The 21,472-nt window shown below is 62.7% G+C and overlaps 1 protein-coding gene across 1 annotated transcript; it reads left to right on the top strand.

Annotated features, from left to right (window-relative positions):
- Nucleotides 1–19,716: 19,716 nt before the first annotated feature.
- Nucleotides 19,717–21,472, top strand: FLRT1 (fibronectin leucine rich transmembrane protein 1). Its single transcript, XM_054052527.1, has one exon. It carries the CDS (start codon nt 19,765–19,767, stop codon nt 21,409–21,411), a length of 1,647 nt encoding a protein of 548 aa, XP_053908502.1. The 5' UTR covers nt 19,717–19,764; the 3' UTR covers nt 21,412–21,472.

Below are 21,472 nucleotides of genomic sequence, written 5' to 3'. Positions count from 1 at the left end.
TTGTGGGGCTGAGGGGGCACTTGTGGGGCAGGAGGGGGCATTTAGGGGGTACTTGGGGGCACTTGTGGGGCAGAGGGGGCACTTGGGGGGCAGGAGGGGGCAGGAGGGGCACTTGGGGGACAGGAGGGGCACTTGTGGGGCCGAGGGGGCACTTGTGGGGCGGAGGGGGGACATGGGGGGCGGAGGGGGCACTCGTGGGGCCGAGGGGGGAATTGTGGGGCGGAGGGGGGACATGGGGGGCGGAGGGGGCACTCGTGGGGCCGAGGGGTCACTTGTGGGGCGGAGGGGGGATATAGAGGGCACTTGGGCTGAGGGGGCACTTGGGGGGCAGTTATGGGGCGGAGGGGGCACTCAGGGGTCTGAGGGAGCACTTGGGGGGCACTTGGGGAGCACTTGGGCAGGAGAGGCACTTATGGGGCTGAGGGGGGACATGAGGGGGCTCTTGGGGGCATTTGGGGGACACTTGTGGGGCGGAGGGGGGACATGGGGGGCTGAGGGGGGACGTGGGGGGCTGAGGGGGCACTTGTGGGGCCGAGGCGGCACTTGGGGGGCTGAGGGGGCATTTGGGGGTCACGTGTGGGGCTGAGGGGTCACGTGTGGGGCTGAGGGGTCACTTATGGGGCTGAGGGGGCACTTGTGGGGCGGAGGGGGCACTTGGGGGGCTGAGGGGGGACTCGTGGGGCGGAGGGTCACGTGTGGGGCGGAGGGGTCACTTATGGGGCTGAGGGGGCACTTATGGGGCTGAGGGGGCACTCGTGGGGCGGGGGGGGCCGCGGGGGGAGGGGTCGGCGTTGGAGTTTTTGCGTCATCGCTGCGTTTCCGGAGGAGCTTCTGTGCAGTTCCGGATGTGTTCGGGCGGAGCCTCCCGGGGCCCTGCGGGGCTCTCATTGGTTCCGGAGCTCCCAGGGACCCCCCACTGCCCTCCCGGTGCTCCCAGTGACCCCCAGGACCCCTTTAGTGACCCCAAAACCCCTTTTAGACCCCCAAAACCCCTTTAGTGACCCCCAGAACCCCTCCAGTGACCCCCAGAACCCCTTTTGAACCCCCAGAACCCCTTTTGAACCCCCAAAACCCCTTTGGACCCCCAGAACCCCTTTTAGACCCCCAAACCCCTTTTAGTGACCCCCAAAACCCCTTTAGTGGCCCCCAAGACCCTTCTAGTGACCCCCCAGAACCCCTTTTGGACCCCCAGAACCCCCTTAGTGACCCCCAAAACCCCTTTAGTGACCCCCAAAACCCCTTTAGTGACCCCCAGAACACCTTTTGGACCCCCAGAACCCCTTTTGAACCCCCAAAACCCCTTTAGTGACCCCCAGAACCCCTTTAGTGACTCCCAGAACCCCTCCAGTGACCCCCAGAACCCCTCTGGTGACCCCCAGGACCCCTTTTGAACCCCCAAAACCCCTTTAGTGACCCCCAAAACCCCTCCACTGACCCCCAGAACCCCCTTAGTGACCCCCAGAACACCTTTAGTGACCCCCGAAACCCCTTTTGGACCCCCAAAACCCCTTTAGTGACCCCCCAAAACCCCTTTTGGACCCCAAAAACCCCTCCAGTGACCCTCAAGACCCCTCTGGTGACCCCCAGAACTCCTCCAGTGACCCCTAAAACCCCTTTAGTGACCCCCAGAACCCCTTTTGAACCCTCAAAACCCCTTTAGTGACCCCCAAAACCCCTCCAGTGACCCCCAGGACCCCTTTAGTGACCCCCAGAACACCTTTTGAACCCTCAAAACCCCTTTAGTGACCCCCAAAATCCCTCCAGTGACCCCCAAAACCCCTTTAGTGACCCCCAAAATCCCTCCAGTGACCCCCAAAACCCCTTTAGTGACCCCCAGAACCCCTTTTGGACCCCCAGAACCCCTTTAGTGACCCCCAGAACCCTTTAGTGACCCCCAAAACCCCTTTAGTGACCCCAGAACCCCTTTTGGACCCCAAAAACACCTTTAGTGACCCCCAGAACCCCTCCAGAGAACCCCTCCAGTGACCCCCAGAACCCCTTTAGTGACCCCCAGAACCGCTTTTGGACCCCCAAAACACCTCCAGTGACCCCCAGAATCCCTTTAGTGACCCCCAGAACACCTTTTGGACCCCCAAAACCCCTTAGTGACCCCCAAAACCTCTTTAGTGACCCCCAAGACCCCTTTAGTGACCCCCAAAACCCCTTTAGTGGCCCACAAAACCCCCTTAGTGACCCCCAGAACCCCCTTAGTGACCCCGAGAACCCCTTTTGGACCCCCAGAACCCCTTTTAGACTCCCAAAACCCCTTAGTGACCCCCAAAACCCCCTTAGTGACCCCCAGAACTCCTCCAGTGACCCCCAAAACCCCTTAGTGGCCCCCAAAACCCCTTTAGTGATCTCCAGAACCCCTCCAGTGACCCCCAGAACCCTTTAGTGACCCCCAAAACCCCTTTAGTGACTCCCAGATCCCCTTAGTGATCCCCAAAACCCCTTTAGTGACCCCCAGAACCCCTTTTGAGCCCCCAAAACCACCTTTAGTGACCCCCAGAACCCCTTTAGTGACCCCCAGAACTCCTTTTGGACCCCCAAAACCCCTTTAGTGACCCCCAGAACCCCTTTAGTGACCCCCAGAACCCTTTTAGTGACCCCCAAAACCCCTTTAGTGACCCCCGAAACCCCTTTTGGACCCCCAAGACCCCTTAGTGACCCCCAGAACCCCTTTAGTGACCCCCAGAACACCTTTTGGACCCCCAGAGCCCCTTAGTGACCCACAAGACCCCTTTAGTGACCCCCAGAACCACTTTTGGACCCCCAAAACGCCTCCAGGGACCCCCAAAACGCCTCCAGTGACCCCCAGAATCCCTTTAGTGACCCCCAGAACTCCTCTGGTGACCCCCCGAGACCCCTTTAGTGACCCCCGAAACCCCTTTTGGACCCCCAAAACCCCTTTAGTGACCCCCAGAACCCCTTTAGTGACCCCCAAAACCCCCTTAGTCATCCCAAGAACCCCTCCAGTGACCCCCAAGACCCCTTTAGTGACCCCCAGAACCCCTTTTGAACCCTCAAAACCCCTTTAGTGACCCCCAAAACCCCTTTAGTGACCCCCAAAACCCCTTTTGGACCCCAAAAACCTCTTTAGTGACCCCCAGAACCTCTTTTGGACCCCCAGAACCCCCTTAGTGACCCCCAGAACCCCTTTAGTGACCCCCAGAACCCCTTTTGGACCCCCAGAACCCCTTTAGTGACCCCCAAAACCCCTTTAGTGACCCCCAGAACCCCTTTAGTGACCCCCAAAACCCCTTTAGTGACCCCCAGAACCCCTTTTGGACCCCCAGAACCCCTTTAGTGACCCCCAAAACCCCTTTAGTGACCCCCAGAACACCTTTTGGACCCCCAGAACCCCTTTTGAACCCCCAAAACCCCTTAGTGACCCCCAGAACCCCTTTAGTGACCCCCAGAACCCCTTTAGTGACCCCCAAAACCCCCTTAGTGACCCCCAGAACCCCTTTAGTGACCCCCAGAACCCCTTTTAGACCCCCAAAACCCCTTAGTGACCCCCAAAACCTCTTTAGTGACCCCCAGAACCCCTCCAGTGACCCCCAGAACCCCTTAGTGACCCCCAGAACCCCATTAGTGACCCCCAGAACCCCTTTAGTGACCCCCAGAACCCCTTTTGAACCCTCAAAACCCCATTAGTGACCCCCAAAACCCCCTTAGTGACCCCCAGAACCCCTTTTGGGCCCCCAAAACCACCTTTAGTGACCCCCAGAACCCCTTTAGTGACCCCCAGAACTCCTTTTGGATCCCCAAAACCCCTTTAGTGACCCCCAGAACCCCCTTAGTGACCCCTAAAACCTCTTTTGGACCCCCAGAACCCCTTTTGAACCCTCAAAACCCCTTTAGTGACCCTCAAAACCCCTCCACTGACCCCCAGAACCCCCTTAGTGACCCCCAGAACACCTTTAGTGACCCCCGAAACCCCTTTTGGACCCCCAAAACCCCTTTAGTGACCCCCCAAAACCCCTTTTGGACCCCCAAAACCCCTCCAGTGACCCTCAAGACCCCTCTGGTGACCCCCAGAACCCCTTTTGGACCCCCAAAACCCCTTTAGTGACCCCCAGAACCCCCTTGGTGACCCACAGGACCCCCTTAGTGACCCCCCAAACCCCTCCAGTGACCCCCAGAACCGCTTTAGTGACCCCCAGGACCCCTTTTGAACCCTCAAAACCCCTTTAGTGACCCCCAAAATCCCTCCAATGACCCCCAAAACCCCTTTAGTGACCCCCAAAACCCCTTTTGGACCCCAAAAACCTCTTTAGTGACCCCCAGAACCTCTTTTGGACCCCCAGAACCCCCTTAGTGACCCCCAGAACTCCTCCAGTGACCTCCAGAACCCCTCCAGTGACCCCCAAAACCCTCTTAGTGATCCCCAGGACCCCTTTTGGACCCCCAAAACCGCTTTAGTGATCCCCAGAACCCCTCCAGTGACCCCCCAAGACCCCTTTAGTGACCCCCCAGGACCCCTTTTGGACCCCCAAAACCCTTCCAGATGTCTCCAGGACTCTTTTGGGTCCCTCCAGGTCTACTCTTGATCCAACACAACCCCTGTAGGTCTTTCAGGACCCCTCGAGAACCCCCCCAGAACACCCCTGCAGACACCCACGACCCTCGTAGGACCACCAGAACCCCTCTAGAACTCCAGAGGACCCCCTCGAAGGTCTTCCAGGACTTTTAGGGACCCTCAAAGACCTCTCGAGAACCCTCTGGAACCCCTTTAGGGCTTTCCAGGACCATTTTTGGACCTGCAGGAACCCATTAGAGACCCACAGGACCCCTCTGGACGCCTCTGGAGGTCCATAAGACCCTTTTAAGGCTTTCCAGGAGTCTTCTAAGAACCTCAGGACCCCTCTAGAACCTCCTGGGACCCCTTTAGTGCCTTCTAGAACCCATCTAAGACCCTTCTGGACCCTTCTAAGAGCTCTGGGACCCTTCTAAGACCACCGGGACCCCTCTGGAGCCCCTTTAGGACTTCATTAATGCCTCCCAGAACCCATCTGGGACCTACAGGACCCCTCTAGAGACCACTTGGACCCCTTTCATTCCTTCCAGAACCCCTCGAAGACCCCCCCAGAACCCTTCTAGAGCGTTCTGGGACACCTTCAGTGTCTTCTAGAACCCATCTAAGACCCTCTGGACCCCTCTAGACCTCCACAGGACCCCTTGAAGCCCTTCAAGAACCCCTCTGAGACCCCAAGGACCCATTTTAGAGCTTCACCAGACCCCTCTGAGACCCCCAGTGACCCTCTAAAGCCCCCACAGAAGCCTTTTAGGACCTCCAGAACCCCTTGAGAGCCCTCTGGGACCCCTTTAGGGTCTTCTAAGACCACTCTTGGACCTGCAGAACCCTCTTAGAGACCCACAGGATCCATCTTGGACCTTCCCGACCCCTCTAAGACCCCCCCAGGACCCTTCTAGGGCACCCCAGGACCACTCTAAGACCTCCAGAACCCCTCCAGAACCCTCTGGGACCCCTTCAGTGCCTTCAAGGTCCCATTTAGGACTCTCTGAACCCCTCTAGAAGTCCATGGGACCACTTGAAAGTCCCCCAGGACCCCTTGAGGACCCCCAGAACCCCTCTAGAACCCTCTGGGACCCCTTCAGTGTCTTCAAGGTCCCATTTAGGACTCTCCGAACCCCTCTAGAAGTCCATGGGACCACTTGAAGGCCTTCCAGGACCCCTTGAGGACCACCAGAACCCCTCCAGAACCCTCTGGGACCCCTTCAGTGCCCTCAAGGTCCCATTTAGGACTCTCTGGACCCCTCCGGAGCCCTTTGGAACCCCTTTAAAGCCTTTCCAGGACCCCTCTGGGACCTCCAGGACCCCTCTATAGAGGCCCTTTAAGGCCTTCCAGGACTTGGGGGGCTGAGGGGGGGACATGGGGGGGGGGGCACTTGGGGGGCTGGGGGGGGGGGATGTGCCCCCCCCTTTCCCACACAGACCCCCCATTTGCCCCCAAATCCTTTTCCCCCCCCATTTCCCCCTTTTCCCCCATTTCCCCCTCTCTTCCTCCCTTTTGCCCCCCCCGACCCCCCCTTTCCCCCTCCCTGACCCCCCTTTCCCCCCATTGGACCCCCAACACCTTCTGTCCCCCATTTTCCCTCTATTTTCCCCCATTCCCCCCTTTTCTCCCCCAATTTCCACCCTTTTTCCCCCCTTTTTCCCCTTCCCCCCTTTTCCCCTTCCCCCTTCCCCCCCTTCCCCCCACTTTTCCCGCCATTTTCCCCCACTTTTCCCACCTTTTCCCCCCTCTTTTCCCCCTTTCCCCCTATCTCCCCCTTCCCCCTTCCCCCCCTTTCCCCCCTTTCCCCCCTTCCCCCCTTTCCCCAATTCCCCCTTCCCCCCTTTTCCCCCCACTTTCCCCCTTCCCCCCATTTCCCCCCTTTCCTCCGCCCTTTTCCCCCCTCATTCCCCCCCTTTCCCCCTCATTTCCCCCCTTTTCTCCCCCTTTCCCCCCTTTGTTCCCCCTTTCCCCCCTTTTCCCCCTTCCCCCATTTCCCCCCCTTCCTCCATCTTCCCCTCTTCCCCTTCCCCCCAATTTCCCCCCCTTTCCCCCCTTTTCCCCTTCTCCCTTTTCCCTTCTCCCCCATTTTTCCCCCTTTTCCCTCTTTTTCCCTAATTTCCCCCTTCCCCCCTTTCCCCTCTTTTCCCCCCTTTCCCCATTTTCCCTCTTTTTCCCCCAAATTTCCCCCTTTCCCCCCTTCCCCCCTTTCCCCACTTTTCCCCTTCCCCCCATTTCCCCCTTTCCCCCCTCATTTCCCCCCTTTTCTCCCCCCTTCCCCCTCTTTCCTTCCCTTTTTCCCCCATTCCCCCCCTTTTCCCCCCCTTTTCCCCCTTTCTCCCCCAATTTTCCCCCTTTTTTCCCTCCTTTTCCCCTCTTCTCCCCTTTTTCCCCCCAATTTCCCCCCTTTTCTCCCCTTCCCCATCTTTCCTTCCCTTTTTCCCCCATTCCCCCCCTTCCCCCCCTTTTCCCCCTTTTCTCCCCCAATTTTCCCCCCTTTTTCCCCTCTTCCCCCTTTTTCCCCCCAATTTCCCCCCTTTTCTCCCCCTTCCCTTCCCTTTTTCCCCCATTTCCCCCCCTTTTCCCCCTTTTCTCCCCCAATTTTCCCCTTTTCCCTCCTTTTCCCCTCTTCCCCCCTTTTTCCCCCCAATTTCCCCCCATTTCCCCCCATTTCCCGTCCATTTTCCCCCCATTTCCCCCCAATTTCCCCCCTTTTTTCCCCCATTTTCCCCTCTTTCCCCCATTTTCTCCCCCATTTCCCCCCCATTTCCCCCCCATTTCCCCTCTTTCCCCCTCTTCCCCCCCATTTCCCCCCATTTCCCCCCCATTTCCCCCTTTTCCCCCTCTTTCCCCCCCATTTTCCCCCCATTTCCCCCCAATTTCCCCCCTTTCCCCCCCCATTTCCCCCATTTCCCCTCTTTTCCCCCCCATTTCCCCTCTTTTCCCCCCATTTCCCCCCCATTTCCCCCCCCATTTCCCCCCTCCCCTTCCCCCCCCCCCCCATTTCTCCGCCCCCGGAGGCGGTGCTCCCCCCCCCGCCCCCCCCTTTCTCCGCAGCCGCACCGCCCGTCGGACCCCGGTAAGGACCGACCCCCCCTCAACCTCCAGACCCCCCCCAAACCCCCCCCCCCAAAACCCCCCCTTTTTCCTCCCCTCCCCCCTTCATTTCCGCCCCCCCCCCCCCCCCCCCAAAATATATAAAGCCCAGAGATGCTCCGACCCGGGGGAGGGGGGGAGGGGGGGAAAAGGGGGGGCCGAGAGGCCGAGAGAGGGCCCATCCCCCACCCTGGGGCTGCCGGGGGGACCCCCCCAATCTCCATGACCCCCCCTCTTCCCATGACCCCCCCATTTCCATGACCCCCCCCAAAAACATCCCCCCCTTCATCCCTGGTACCCAACGATGCTCCAGGTGGGAAAGGGGGGAATTAAGGGGGGACTCAGAGGTCTGGGGGGGCCCTGACCCCCCCCCGCGAGACCAACCTGAACCCCCAAACCCCCTCTGACCCCCCGAATCCCCTCTGAACCCCCAAATCTCCTGCCCCCCCCCTCCATCCCTGGTACCCAATGATGCTCCAAGTGGGAAAGGGGGGGAATTGAGGGGGGACTCAGAGATCTGGGGGGGCCCTGACCCCCCCGCGAGACCAACCTGAACCCCCAAACCCCCTCTGACTCCCCCAAACCCCCTCTGACCCCCCCGAGTCCCCCCTGAACCCCCCAAATCTCCTGCCCCCCCCTTCATCCCTGGTACCCAATGATGCTCCAGGTGGGAAAGGGGGGAATTGAGGGGGGACTCAGAGATCTGGGGGGGCCCTGACCCCCCCCGCGAGACCAACCTGAACCCCCAAACCCCCTCTGACTCCCCCAAACCCCTTCTGACCCCCCTGAGCCCCCAAAACCCCCTCCGAACCCCCAAATCTCCTGCCCCCCCCCTTCATCCCTGGTACCCAAAGATGCTCCAGGTGGGAAAGGGGGGGATTGAGGGGGGATGCAGAGGTCTGGGGGGGCCCTGACCCCCCCCCGCGAGACCAACCTGAACCCCCAAACCCCCTCTGACCCCCCAAAACCCCTCTGACCCCCCGAATCCCCCCTGAACCCCCCAAATCTCCTGCCCCCCCCTCCATCCCTGGTACCCAATGATGCTCCAGGTGGGAAAGAGGGGGATTTGGGGGGGATGCAGAGGTCTGGGGGGGCCCTGACCCCCAACCTGAACCCCCAAACCCCCTCTGACCCCCCCAAACCCCTTCTGACCCCCGTGAGCCCCCAAAATCCCCCCTGAACCCCCAAATCTCCTGCCCCCCCCTTCATCCCTGGTACCCAATGATGCTCCAGGTGGGAAAGAGAGGGATTTGGGGGGGATGCAGAGGTCTGGGGGGGCCCTGACCCCCCCCACGAGACCAACCTGAACCCCCAAACCCCCTCTGACCCCCCAGACACCCTCTGACCCCCCCAGAGCCCCCAAAACCCCCTCCGAACCCCCAATCTCCTGCACACCCCCCCCTTCATCCCTGGTACCCAATGATGCTCCAGGTGGGAAAGGGGGGAATTGAGGGGGGACTCAGAGATCTGGGGGGGCCCTGACCCCCCCCGTGAGACCAACCTGAACCCCCAAACCCCCTCTGACCCTCCCAGACACCCTCTGACCCCCCCGAGCCCCCAAAACCCCCTCCGAACCCCCAAATCTCCTGCCCCCCCCGTTCATCCCTGGTACCCAATGATGCTCCAGGTGGGAAAGAGGGGAATTTGGGGGGGATGCAGAGGTCTGGGGGGGCCCTGACCCCCAACCTGAACCCCCAAACCCCCTCTGAACCCCCCAAACCCCTTCTGACCCCCCCGAGCCCCCAAAACCCCCTCCGAACCCCCAAATCTCCTGCACCCCCCCCCTTCATCCCTGGTACCCAAAGATGCTCCAGGTGGGAAAGGGGGGGATTGAGGGGGGACACAGAGGTCTGGGGGGGCCCTGACCCCCCCCGCGAGACCAACCTGAACCCCCAAACCCCCTCTGACTCCCCCAAACCCCTTCTGACCCCCCTGAATCCCCCCTGAGCCCCCCAAATCTCCTGCCCCCCCCCCTTCATCCCTGGTACCCAACGATGCTTCAGGTGGGAAAGGGGGGGATTGAGGGGGGATGCAGAGGTCTGGGGGGGCCCTGACCCCCCCCCTCAAGACCAACCTGAACCCCCAAACCTCCTCTGAACCCCCCAAACACCTCTGACCCCCCGAATCCCCTCTGAACCCCCAAATCTCCTGCCCCCCCCTCCATCCCTGGTACCCAATGATGCTCCAGGTGGGAAAGGGGGGGAATTGAGGGGGGACTCAGAGATCTGGGGGGGCCCTGACCCCCCCCGCGAGACCAACCTGAACCCCCAAACCCCCTCTGACCCCCCCAAACCCCTTCTGACCCCCCCGAGCCCCCCAAATCCCCCCCTGAGCCCCCCAAATCTCCTGCCCCCCCCCTCCATCCCTGGTACCCAACGATGCTCCAGGTGGGAAAGGGGGGAATTAAGGGGGGACACAGAGGTCTGGGGGGGACCTGACCCCCCCCCCGCGAGCCCAAACTGAACCCCCAAACCCCTTCTGACCCCCCAAAACCCCTCTGACCCCCCTGAATCCCCCCTGAGCCCCCCAAATCTCCTGCCCCCCCCCTTCATCCCTGGTACCCAATGATGCTCCAGGTGGGAAAGGGGGGAATTGGGGGGGACACAGAGGTCTGGGGGGGCCCTGACCCCCCCCCCATGAGACCAACCTGAACCCCCAAACCCCCTCTGACCCCCCCAGACACTCTCTGACCCCCCCGAGCCCCCAAAACCCCCTCCGAACCCCCAAATCTCCTGCCCCCCCCCTTCATCCCTGGTACCCAATGATGCTCCAGGTGGGAAAAGGGGGGGATTGGGGGGGCACTCAGAGGTCTGGGGGGGCCCTGACCCCCCCCACGAGACCAACCTGAACCCCCAAACCCCCTCTGACCCCCCAAAACCCCTCTGACCCCCCGAATCCCCCCTGAGCCCCCCAAATCTCCTGCCCCCCCCCCCTTTATCCCTGGTACCCAACGATGCTCCAGGTGGGAAAGGGGGGAATTGGGGGGGACTCAGAGATCTGGGGGGGCCCTGACCCCCCCCCCGTGAGACCAACCTGAACCCCCAAACCCCCTCTGAACCCCCCAACCCCCTCTGACCCCCCCGAGTCCCCCCTGAGCCCCCCAAATCTCCTGCCCCCCCCTTCATCTCTGGTACCCAACGATGCTCCAGGTGGGAAAGGGGGGAATTTCGGGGGGCCCTGACCCCCCCCAACCCCCCCCGAACCCCCAAATCCCTCCAAAACCTCCCCCCCTCCACCCCCCCCACTCACTCTGGGGCCAATTAGGAGGGGTTTGTTAATTAAGGCAGAGTTAATTGGGGGCTGATGCAAAGGGGTGACTCTGGGGAGGCCTTTTTTGGGGGGGGGGGGAGGGCACTAACGAGCTCCGCTAATTAAGGGCGGTTCGTTAATGGGGGCGGTTAATGAGTACCTGAGGGGGGGGAACCCCCACCTCATCATGACCCCCCCCCCAAAAAAGCTGCCCCCCCACTGGGGGGGGCCACGGACCCCCCGAGACGATAACGGCGCCGTCGCACGAGGATCCGCTCGCACGAGGAATCGTGAAAGAGGTAAAGCCCTATGGGGGGGTCTCTGCCCCATAGATGGGCTCTGGGTGCCCTATAGAGGGGTCTCTGCCCCATAGATGGGCTCTGGGTGCCCTATAGAGGGGTCTCTGCCCCATAGATGGGCTCTGGGTGCCCCATAGAGGGGTCTCTGCCCCATAGATGGGCTCTGGGTGCCCCATAGAGGGGTCTCTGCCCCATAGATGGGCTCTGGGTGCCCCATAGAGGGGTCTCTGCCCCATAGATGGGCTCTGGGTGCCCCATAGAGGGGTCTCTGCCCCATAGATGGGCTCTGGGTGCCCTATAGAGGGGTCTCTGCCCCATAGATGGGCTCTGGGTGCCCTATAGGGGGGTCTCTGCCCCATAGATGGGCTCTGGGTGCCCTATAGAGGGGTCTCTGCCCCATAGATGGGCTCTGGGTGCCCCATAGAGGGGTCTCTGCCCCATAGATGGGCTCTGGGTGCCCCATAGAGGGGTCTGTGCCCCATAGATGGGCTCTGGGTGCCCTATAGAGGGGTCTCTGCCCCATAGATGGGCTCTGGGTGCCCTATAGAGGGGTCTCTGCCCCATAGATGGGCTCTGGGTGCCCTATAGGGGGGTCTCTGCCCCATAGATGGGCTCTGGGTGCCCCATAGAGGGGTCTCTGCCCCATAGATGGGCTCTGGGTGCCCCTTAGAGGGGTCTCTGCCCCATAGATGGGCTCTGGGTGCCCCATAGAGGGGTCTCTGCCCCATAGATGGGCTCTGGGTGCCCCATAGAGGGGTCTCTGCCCCATAGATGGGCTCTGGGTGCCCCATAGAGGGGTCTCTGCCCCATAGATGGGCTCTGGGTGCCCTATAGAGGGGTCTCTGCCCCATAGATGGGCTCTGGGTGCCCTATAGGGGGGTCTCTGCCCCATAGATGGGCTCTGGGTGCCCCATAGAGGGGTCTCTGCCCCATAGATGGGCTCTGGGTGCCCCATAGGGGGGTCTCTGCCCCATAGATGGGCTCTGGGTGCCCTATGGGGGGTCTCTGCCCCATAGATGGGCTCTGGGTGCCCCATAGAGGGGTCTCTGCCCCATAGATGGGCTCTGGGTGCCCTATAGAGGGGTCTCTGCCCCATAGATGGGCTCTGGGTGCCCCATAGAGGGGTCTCTGCCCCATAGATGGGCTCTGGGTGCCCTATAGAGGGGTCTCTGCCCCATAGATGGGCTCTGGGTGCCCTATAGAGGGGTCTCTGCCCCATAGATGGGCTCTGGGTGCCCTATGGGGGGGTCTCTGCCCCATAGATGGGCTCTGGGTGCCCCATAGAGGGGTCTCTGCCCCATAGATGGGCTCTGGGTGCCCTATAGAGGGGTCTCTGCCCCATAGATGGGCTCTGGGTGCCCCATAGAGGGGTCTGTGCCCCATAGATGGGCTCTGGGTGCCCTATAGAGGGGTCTCTGCCCCATAGATGGGCTCTGGGTGCCCTATAGAGGGGTCTCTGCCCCATAGATGGGCTCTGGGTGCCCTATAGAGGGGTCTCTGCCCCATAGATGGGCTCTGGGTGCCCTATAGAGGGGTCTCTGCCCCATAGATGGGCTCTGGGTGCCCCATAGAGGGGTCTCTGCCCCATAGATGGGCTCTGGGTGCCCCATAGAGGGGTCTCTGCCCCATAGATGGGCTCTGGGTGCCCTATAGAGGGGTCTCTGCCCCATAGATGGGCTCTGGGTGCCCCATAGAGGGGTCTCTGCCCCATAGATGGGCTCTGGGTGCCCTATGGGGGGGTCTCTGCCCCATAGATGGGCTCTGGGTGCCCTATAGAGGGGTCTCTGCCCCATAGATGGGCTCTGGGTGCCCTATAGAGGGGTCTCTGCCCCATAGATGGGCTCTGGGTGCCCCATAGAGGGGTCTCTGCCCCATAGATGGGCTCTGGGTGCCCCATAGAGGGGTCTCTGCCCCATAGATGGGCTCTGGGTGCCCCATAGAGGGGTCTCTGCCCCATAGATGGGCTCTGGGTGCCCCATAGAGGGGTCTCTGCCCCATAGATGGGCTCTGGGTGCCCCATAGAGGGGTCTCTGCCCCATAGATGGGCTCTGGGTGCCCCATAGAGGGGTCTCTGCCCCATAGATGGGCTCTGGGTGCCCTATAGAGGGGTCTCTGCCCCATAGATGGGCTCTGGGTGCCCTATAGGGGGGTCTCTGCCCCATAGATGGGCTCTGGGTGCCCTATAGAGGGGTCTCTGCCCCATAGATGGGCTCTGGGTGCCCCATAGAGGGGTCTCTGCCCCATAGATGGGCTCTGGGTGCCCCATAGAGGGGTCTGTGCCCCATAGATGGGCTCTGGGTGCCCTATAGAGGGGTCTCTGCCCCATAGATGGGCTCTGGGTGCCCTATAGAGGGGTCTCTGCCCCATAGATGGGCTCTGGGTGCCCTATAGGGGGGTCTCTGCCCCATAGATGGGCTCTGGGTGCCCCATAGAGGGGTCTCTGCCCCATAGATGGGCTCTGGGTGCCCCTTAGAGGGGTCTCTGCCCCATAGATGGGCTCTGGGTGCCCCATAGAGGGGTCTCTGCCCCATAGATGGGCTCTGGGTGCCCCATAGAGGGGTCTCTGCCCCATAGATGGGCTCTGGGTGCCCCATAGAGGGGTCTCTGCCCCATAGATGGGCTCTGGGTGCCCTATAGAGGGGTCTCTGCCCCATAGATGGGCTCTGGGTGCCCTATAGGGGGGTCTCTGCCCCATAGATGGGCTCTGGGTGCCCCATAGAGGGGTCTCTGCCCCATAGATGGGCTCTGGGTGCCCCATAGAGGGGTCTCTGCCCCATAGATGGGCTCTGGGTGCCCTATAGGGGGGTCTCTGCCCCATAGATGGGCTCTGGGTGCCCCATAGAGGGGTCTCTGCCCCATAGATGGGCTCTGGGTGCCCTATAGAGGGGTCTCTGCCCCATAGATGGGCTCTGGGTGCCCCATAGAGGGGTCTCTGCCCCATAGATGGGCTCTGGGTGCCCCTATAGAGGGGTCTCTGCCCCATAGATGGGCTCTGGGTGCCCTATAGAGGGGTCTCTGCCCCATAGATGGGCTCTGGGTGCCCTATAGAGGGGGTCTCTGCCCCATAGATGGGCTCTGGGTGCCCCATAGAGGGGTCTCTGCCCCATAGATGGGCTCTGGGTGCCCTATAGAGGGGTCTCTGCCCCATAGATGGGCTCTGGGTGCCCCATAGAGGGGTCTCTGCCCCATAGATGGGCTCTGGGTGCCCTATAGAGGGGTCTCTGCCCCATAGATGGGCTCTGGGTGCCCTATAGAGGGGTCTCTGCCCCATAGATGGGCTCTGGGTGCCCTATAGAGGGGTCTCTGCCCCATAGATGGGCTCTGGGTGCCCTATAGAGGGGTCTCTGCCCCATAGATGGGCTCTGGGTGCCCCATAGAGGGGTCTCTGCCCCATAGATGGGCTCTGGGTGCCCCATAGAGGGGTCTCTGCCCCATAGATGGGCTCTGGGTGCCCTATAGAGGGGTCTCTGCCCCATAGATGGGCTCTGGGTGCCCCTATAGAGGGGTCTCTGCCCCATAGATGGGCTCTGGGTGCCCCATAGAGGGGTCTCTGCCCCATAGATGGGCTCTGGGTGCCCTATAGAGGGGTCTCTGCCCCATAGATGGGCTCTGGGTGCCCCATAGAGGGGTCTCTGCCCCATAGATGGGCTCTGGGTGCCCTATAGAGGGGTCTCTGCCCCATAGATGGGCTCTGGGTGCCCCATAGGGGGGTCTCTGCCCCATAGAGGGGCTCTGGGTGCCCTATAGAGGGGTCTCTGCCCCATAGATGGGCTCTGGGTGCCCTATAGAGGGGTCTCTGCCCCATAGATGGGCTCTGGGTGCCCCATAGGGGGGTCTCTGCCCCATAGAGGGGCTCTGGGTGCCCTATAGAGGGGTCTCTGCCCCATAGATGGGCTCTGGGTGCCCCATAGAGGGGTCTCTGCCCCATAGATGGGCTCTGGGTGCCCCATAGAGGGGTCTCTGCCCCATAGATGGGCTCTGGGTGCCCCATAGAGGGGTCTCTGCCCCATAGATGGGCTCTGGGTGCCCCATAGAGGGGTCTCTGCCCCATAGATGGGCTCTGGGTGCCCTATAGAGGGGTCTCTGCCCCATAGATGGGCTCTGGGTGCCCTATAGAGGGGTCTCTGCCCCATAGATGGGCTCTGGGTGCCCTATGGGGGGGTCTCTGCCCCATAGATGGGCTCTGGGTGCCCCATAGAGGGGTCTCTGCCCCATAGATGGGCTCTGGGTGCCCTATAGAGGGGTCTGTGCCCCATAGATGGGCTCTGGGTGCCCATAGAGGGGTCTCTGCCCCATAGATGGGCTCTGGGTGCCCTATAGAGGGGTCTCTGCCCCATAGATGGGCTCTGGGTGCCCCATAGAGGGGTCTCTGCCCCATAGATGGGCTCTGGGTGCCCTATAGAGGGGTCTCTGCCCCATAGATGGGCTCTGGGTGCCCCATAGAGGGGTCTCTGCCCCATAGATGGGCTCTGGGTGCCCTATAGAGGGGTCTCTGCCCCATAGATGGGCTCTGGGTGCCCTATAGAGGGGTCTCTGCCCCATAGATGGGCTCTGGGTGCCCTATGGGGGGGTCTCTGCCCCATAGATGGGCTCTGGGTGCCCCATAGAGGGGTCTCTGCCCCATAGATGGGCTCTGGGTGCCCTATAGAGGGGTCTCTGCCCCATAGATGGGCTCTGGGTGCCCCATAGAGGGGTCTCTGCCCCATAGATGGGCTCTGGGTGCCCCATAGAGGGGTCTCTGCCCCATAGATGGGCTCTGGGTGCCCTATGGGGGGGTCTCTGCCCCATAGATGGGCTCTGGGTGCCCCATAGAGGGGTCTCTGCCCCATAGATGGGCTCTGGGTGCCCCATAGAGGGGTCTCTGCCCCATAGATGGGCTCTGGGTGCCCTATAGGGGGGTCTCTGCCCCATAGATGGGCTCTGGGTGCCCTATAGAGGGGTCTCTGTCCCATAGATGGGCTCTGGGTGCCCTATAGAGGGGTCTCTGCCCCATAGATGGGCTCTGGGTGCCCTATAGAGGGGTCTGTGCCCCATAGATGGGCTCTGGGTGCCCATAGAGGGGTCTGTGCCCCATAGATGGGCTCTGGGTGCCCTATAGAGGGGTCTCTGCCCCATAGATGGGCTCTGGGTGCCCCATAGAGGGGTCTCTGCCCCATAGAGGGGCTCTGGGTGCCCCATAGAGGGGTCTCTGCCCCATAGATGGGCTCTGGGTGCCCTATGGGGGGGTCTCTGCCCCATAGATGGGCTCTGGGTGCCCCATAGAGGGGTCTCTGCCCCATAGATGGGCTCTGGGTGCCCTATAGAGGGGTCTCTGCCCCATAGATGGGCTCTGGGTGCCCCATAGAGGGGTCTCTGCCCCATAGATGGGCTCTGGGTGCCCCATAGAGGGGTCTCTGCCCCATAGATGGGCTCTGGGTGCCCTATAGAGGGGTCTCTGCCCCATAGATGGGCTCTGGGTGCCCTATAGAGGGGTCTCTGCCCCATAGATGGGCTCTGGGTGCCCCATAGAGGGGTCTCTGCCCCATAGATGGGCTCTGGGTGCCCTATAGGGGGGTCTCTGCCCCATAGATGGGCTCTGGGTGCCCTATAGAGGGGTCTCTGCCCCATAGATGGGCTCTGGGTGCCCCATAGAGGGGTCTCTGCCCCATAGATGGGCTCTGGGTGCCCCATAGGGGGGTCTCTGCCCCATAGATGGGCTCTGGGTGCCCCATAGGGGGGTCTCTGCCCCATAGATGGGCTCTGGGTGCCCTATAGAGGGGTCTCTGCCCCATAGATGGGCTCTGGGTGCCCTATAGAGGGGTCTCTGCCCCATAGATGGGCTCTGGGTGCCCCATAGAGGGGTCTCTGCCCCATAGATGGGCTCTGGGTGCCCCATAGGGGGGTCTCTGCCCCATAGATGGGCTCTGGGTGCCCCATAGGGGGGTCTCTGCCCCATAGATGGGCTCTGGGTGCCCTATAGAGGGGTCTCTGCCCCATAGATGGGCTCTGGGTGCCCTATAGGGGGGTCTCTGCCCCATAGATGGGCTCTGGGTGCCCTATAGAGGGGTCTCTGCCCCATAGATGGGCTCTGGGTGCCCCATAGAGGGGTCTCTGCCCCATAGATGGGCTCTGGGTGCCCCATAGGGGGGTCTCTGCCCCATAGATGGGCTCTGGGTGCCCCATAGGGGGGTCTCTGCCCCATAGATGGGCTCTGGGTGCCCTATAGAGGGGTCTCTGCCCCATAGATGGGCTCTGGGTGCCCCATAGAGGGGTCTCTGCCCCATAGATGGGCTCTGGGTGCCCTATAGAGGGGTCTCTGCCCCATAGATGGGCTCTGGGTGCCCCATAGAGGGGTCTCTGCCCCATAGATGGGCTCTGGGTGCCCTATAGGGGGGTCTCTGCCCCATAGATGGGCTCTGGGTGCCCTATAGAGGGGTCTCTGCCCCATAGATGGGCTCTGGGTGCCCTATAGAGGGGTCTCTGCCCCATAGATGGGCTCTGGGTGCCCTATAGAGGGGTCTCTGCCCCATAGATGGGCTCTGGGTGCCCCATAGAGGGGTCTCTGCCCCATAGATGGGCTCTGGGTGCCCTATAGGGGGGTCTCTGCCCCATAGATGGGCTCTGGGTGCCCTATAGAGGGGTCTCTGCCCCATAGATGGGCTCTGGGTGCCCTATAGAGGGGTCTCTGCCCCATAGATGGGCTCTGGGTGCCCTATAGGGGGGTCTCTGCCCCATAGATGGGCTCTGGGTGCCCCATAGAGGGGTCTCTGCCCCATAGATGGGCTCTGGGTGCCCCATAGAGGGGTCTCTGCCCCATAGATGGGCTCTGGGTGCCCTATAGGGGGGTCTCTGCCCCATAGATGGGCTCTGGGTGCCCCATAGAGGGGTCTCTGCCCCATAGATGGGCTCTGGGTGCCCCATAGAGGGGTCTCTGCCCCATAGATGGGCTCTGGGTGCCCCATAGAGGGGTCTCTGCCCCATAGATGGGCTCTGGGTGCCCTATAGAGGGGTCTCTGCCCCATAGATGGGCTCTGGGTGCCCCATAGAGGGGTCTCTGCCCCATAGATGGGCTCTGGGTGCCCCATAGAGGGGTCTCTGCCCCATAGATGGGCTCTGGGTGCCCTATAGAGGGGTCTCTGCCCCATAGATGGGCTCTGGGTGCCCCATAGAGGGGTCTCTGCCCCATAGATGGGCTCTGGGTGCCCTATAGAGGGGTCTCTGCCCCATAGATGGGCTCTGGGTGCCCCATAGAGGGGTCTCTGCCCCATAGATGGGCTCTGGGTGCCCCATAGAGGGGTCTCTGCCCCATAGATGGGCTCTGGGTGCCCCATAGAGGGGTCTCTGCCCCATAGATGGGCTCTGGGTGCCCCATAGAGGGGTCTCTGCCCCATAGATTATTCCTCTCTGCCCCACAGGCGTTTCTGCACCCCATAGATCGGGGGAGTACCCCTTCCTTACCCCCCCATTTCCCTCCCTCCCTTCAAGCCCCGCCCCATCTCAAGCCCCGCCCTCCTGTCAAGCCCCGCCCTCTTCTTATACCTCTCCTTCCCCTCAGGCCCTTCCCTCCCCTTTCGCCCCTCCTTTCCATCAAGCCCCGCCCTCCTTTCAAGCCCCGCCCTCCCCTTAAGCCCCGCCCTTTCCTCAAGCCCCTCCCTTCACGCCCCTCCCTCCATTCCCACCCCTCCCTTCCCTTAAGCCCCTCCTTCCCTTGAAGCCCCGCCCTCCTTTCAAGCCCCGCCCTCCTCTTAAAGCTCCGCCCTCCTTTCAAGCTCCTCCCTCCTCTCATACCCTTCCCTCCCCTCAGGCCCCCCCCCATCAGGGCCGGCCCTCTCATCAAGCCACGCCCTCCCCTCAGGCCCCTCCCTCCCCTCAAGCCCCACCCTTCACACCCCTCCCTCCATTCACACCCCTCTGCCCTCAAGCCCCGCCCTCCCTTGAAGCCCCTCCTTCCCTTGAAGCCCCTCCCTCCCTTGAAGCCCCGCTCTCCCCTCAAGCCCTGCTCTCCCCTAATCCCCGCCCTCCTTTCAAGCCCCGCCCTCCCCTCAAGCCCTGCTCTCCCTTAAGCCCCGCCCTCCTTTCAAGCCCCACCCTCCCCTCAAGCCCCGCCCTCTCACCAATCCCCTCCATTCACACCCCTCTCTCCCTCCCTCCCTTCAAGCCCCTCCCTCCCCTCAAGCCCCTTCCTCCTTTCAAGCCCCGCCCTCCCCTCAAGCCCCTCCCTCCCTTCACACCCTCCTCCCCTGAAGCCCCGCCCTCCCCTCAAGCCCCTCCCTCCCTTCACACCCTCCTCCCCTGAAGCCCCGCCCTTGAAGCCCCTCCCTCCCCTGAAGCCCCGCCCTCCCCTCGAGCCCCACCCTCCCCTCAAGCCCTTCCCTCCCTTCACACCCTCTCTCCTCTGAAGCCCTCCCTCCTTTCAAGCCCCGCCCTCCTCCCAAGCCCCTCCCTCCTCTCAGACCCCCGTCCCTCCCCCCCCATCCCCCCCCCTCCCCCCCATGGCCCCCCCTCCCTTCCCTCCCCCCCCCTTTTCCTCCTCGGGGGGGGCTCCCTGCGTCCCCCCTCCTTCCCCTTCCCCCTCGTCCTCCTCCTCCTCCCTCCTCCTGGTGCTGCTCTTCGCCGCCGCCATGGCGGCCGCCTGCCCTTCCGTGTGCCGCTGCTCGGGCGGCCGCGTTTACTGCAACGACCGCGGGCTGACGGCCGTTCCCGACGGACTCCCTTTGAGCGCCACCACTTTATTCCTCCAAAACAACCGGATCGGCGACGGCGGCATCCCGCCGCGCTTGGCCCTCCTCCCGGCCTTACGCGTCCTTTACCTTTACGCCAACGCTCTGGAACACCTCCCCGCGCATTTACCGCCGGCGTTACGGGAGCTCCACCTCCAGGACAACAACGTCCGAGGGTTGTACCGACGGGCGCTGGCGCGGGCGCCGCTCCTCGAGCGTTTACACCTCGACGATAACTCCGTCTCGGCCGCCGGCATCGAGGAAGACGCCTTCGCCGACAACCGCCGCCTTCGCCTCCTCTTCCTCTCGCGGAACCACCTCAGCAGCGTCCCGCCGGGGTTACCGCCGGCGCTGGAGGAGTTACGCCTCGACGATAACCGCATCCACACCATCCCTCTCCGCGCTTTCGAGGGGTTACCGGCGCTGCGGCGCTTGGTGTTGGACGGCAACCTCTTGGCCAACCAACGCATGGCCGACGACACCTTCAGCCGCCTCCAGAACCTCAGCGAGCTCTCGCTGGGCCGCAACGCCTTGGCGGCGCCGCCGGCCAACCTCCCCCGCGCTCGCCTACGCCGCCTCTCCTTAGCGGCCAACGCCATCAACCACGTCCCCGCCGGCGCTTTGGCGCGGATGAGGGCCTTGGAACGCTTGGATCTCTCCGATAATAATTTAACCACTTTACCGCGAGGCCTTTTCGACGATTTGGGCAGTTTGAGCCATTTGGCGTTACGCAACAACCCGTGGTTCTGCGGTTGCAACATGGCGTGGCTGCGGGATTGGTTACGGCGCCGCGCGCCCGCCGGTTTGGAGGTGAAGGGTTTATTATGCCAAGCGCCGGCGCGGTTACGCGGGTTACCGGTGGGTGAGTTGAGCGGGGAAATGGATGCCTGCGATGCTCCCGCCGGGCCGGCGTCGCCGGGAGGAGGCACGGCGGTGGCGTCGCGTGACATCATGGCGGAATCCCCGCCTGCCACGGCGGCACCGCCGGGTTTATGGGTTCAAGCGTTACCCGGCGGCGCTTTACGCGTCCGATGGCCGCCGTGGCCGCCGGGAGCGTCGTTACGGTTGAGTTGGTTACGGCCGGGCCGCGGAGCCTTAACGGAGACATTGGTGCGCGGCGAACGCGGCGAATACGTGGTTCGGGCTTTAACGCCGCGAGCGCCGTATCGCGTTTGCCTTTCGCCCCTCGACGCCGGATCGCCGCGGCCGCCGCTTTGCGCTCAAGCGCGCGCCGGCGATGGCGTCGACGAACCTTCGCCGAAACCTCCCGTAACGCCTTTCGGGGTCCCTCCGGCCGCCGCCGCCGCCGCCGCCGCCATGGCGATGGCGGTGGTGCTCGGGGGGTTCGGGGGGTACTGCGTGAGGAGGAGGAGAAAGAAGAGGAGGATGGGGGGCGCCCCCAAAATGGCGGCGTTGGCGTTACGGGCGCTGCGGCCGCCGGACGAAGGGGGGGTTCGTACTATCTTCCCCCCACAACCGCCGCCGCCGCCGCCCCATAGCGCTCGGGGGCAGCGGGGGGGGCGAGTGCCCCACGGAGAGGGGTCCTGAGGACCCCCCCCCAAAAAAAAACCCCCCTGGATTTTAGATAGAATTCAACCCCCCCCCCCAA

Source organism: Cuculus canorus, chromosome 34 (genome assembly GCF_017976375.1).
Source record: "Cuculus canorus isolate bCucCan1 chromosome 34, bCucCan1.pri, whole genome shotgun sequence".
NCBI lineage: Eukaryota > Metazoa > Chordata > Aves > Cuculiformes > Cuculidae > Cuculus > Cuculus canorus.
The sequence above is the reverse complement of the archived record's forward strand: the minus strand, read 5'-3'. Positions and strand labels throughout refer to the sequence as shown.

Excerpts from the sequence above, each read along its gene's own strand:
- FLRT1 (XM_054052527.1), top strand. The coding sequence starts at position 19,765 with ATGGCGGCCGCCTGCCCTTCCGTGTGCCGCTGCTCGGGCGGCCGCGTT.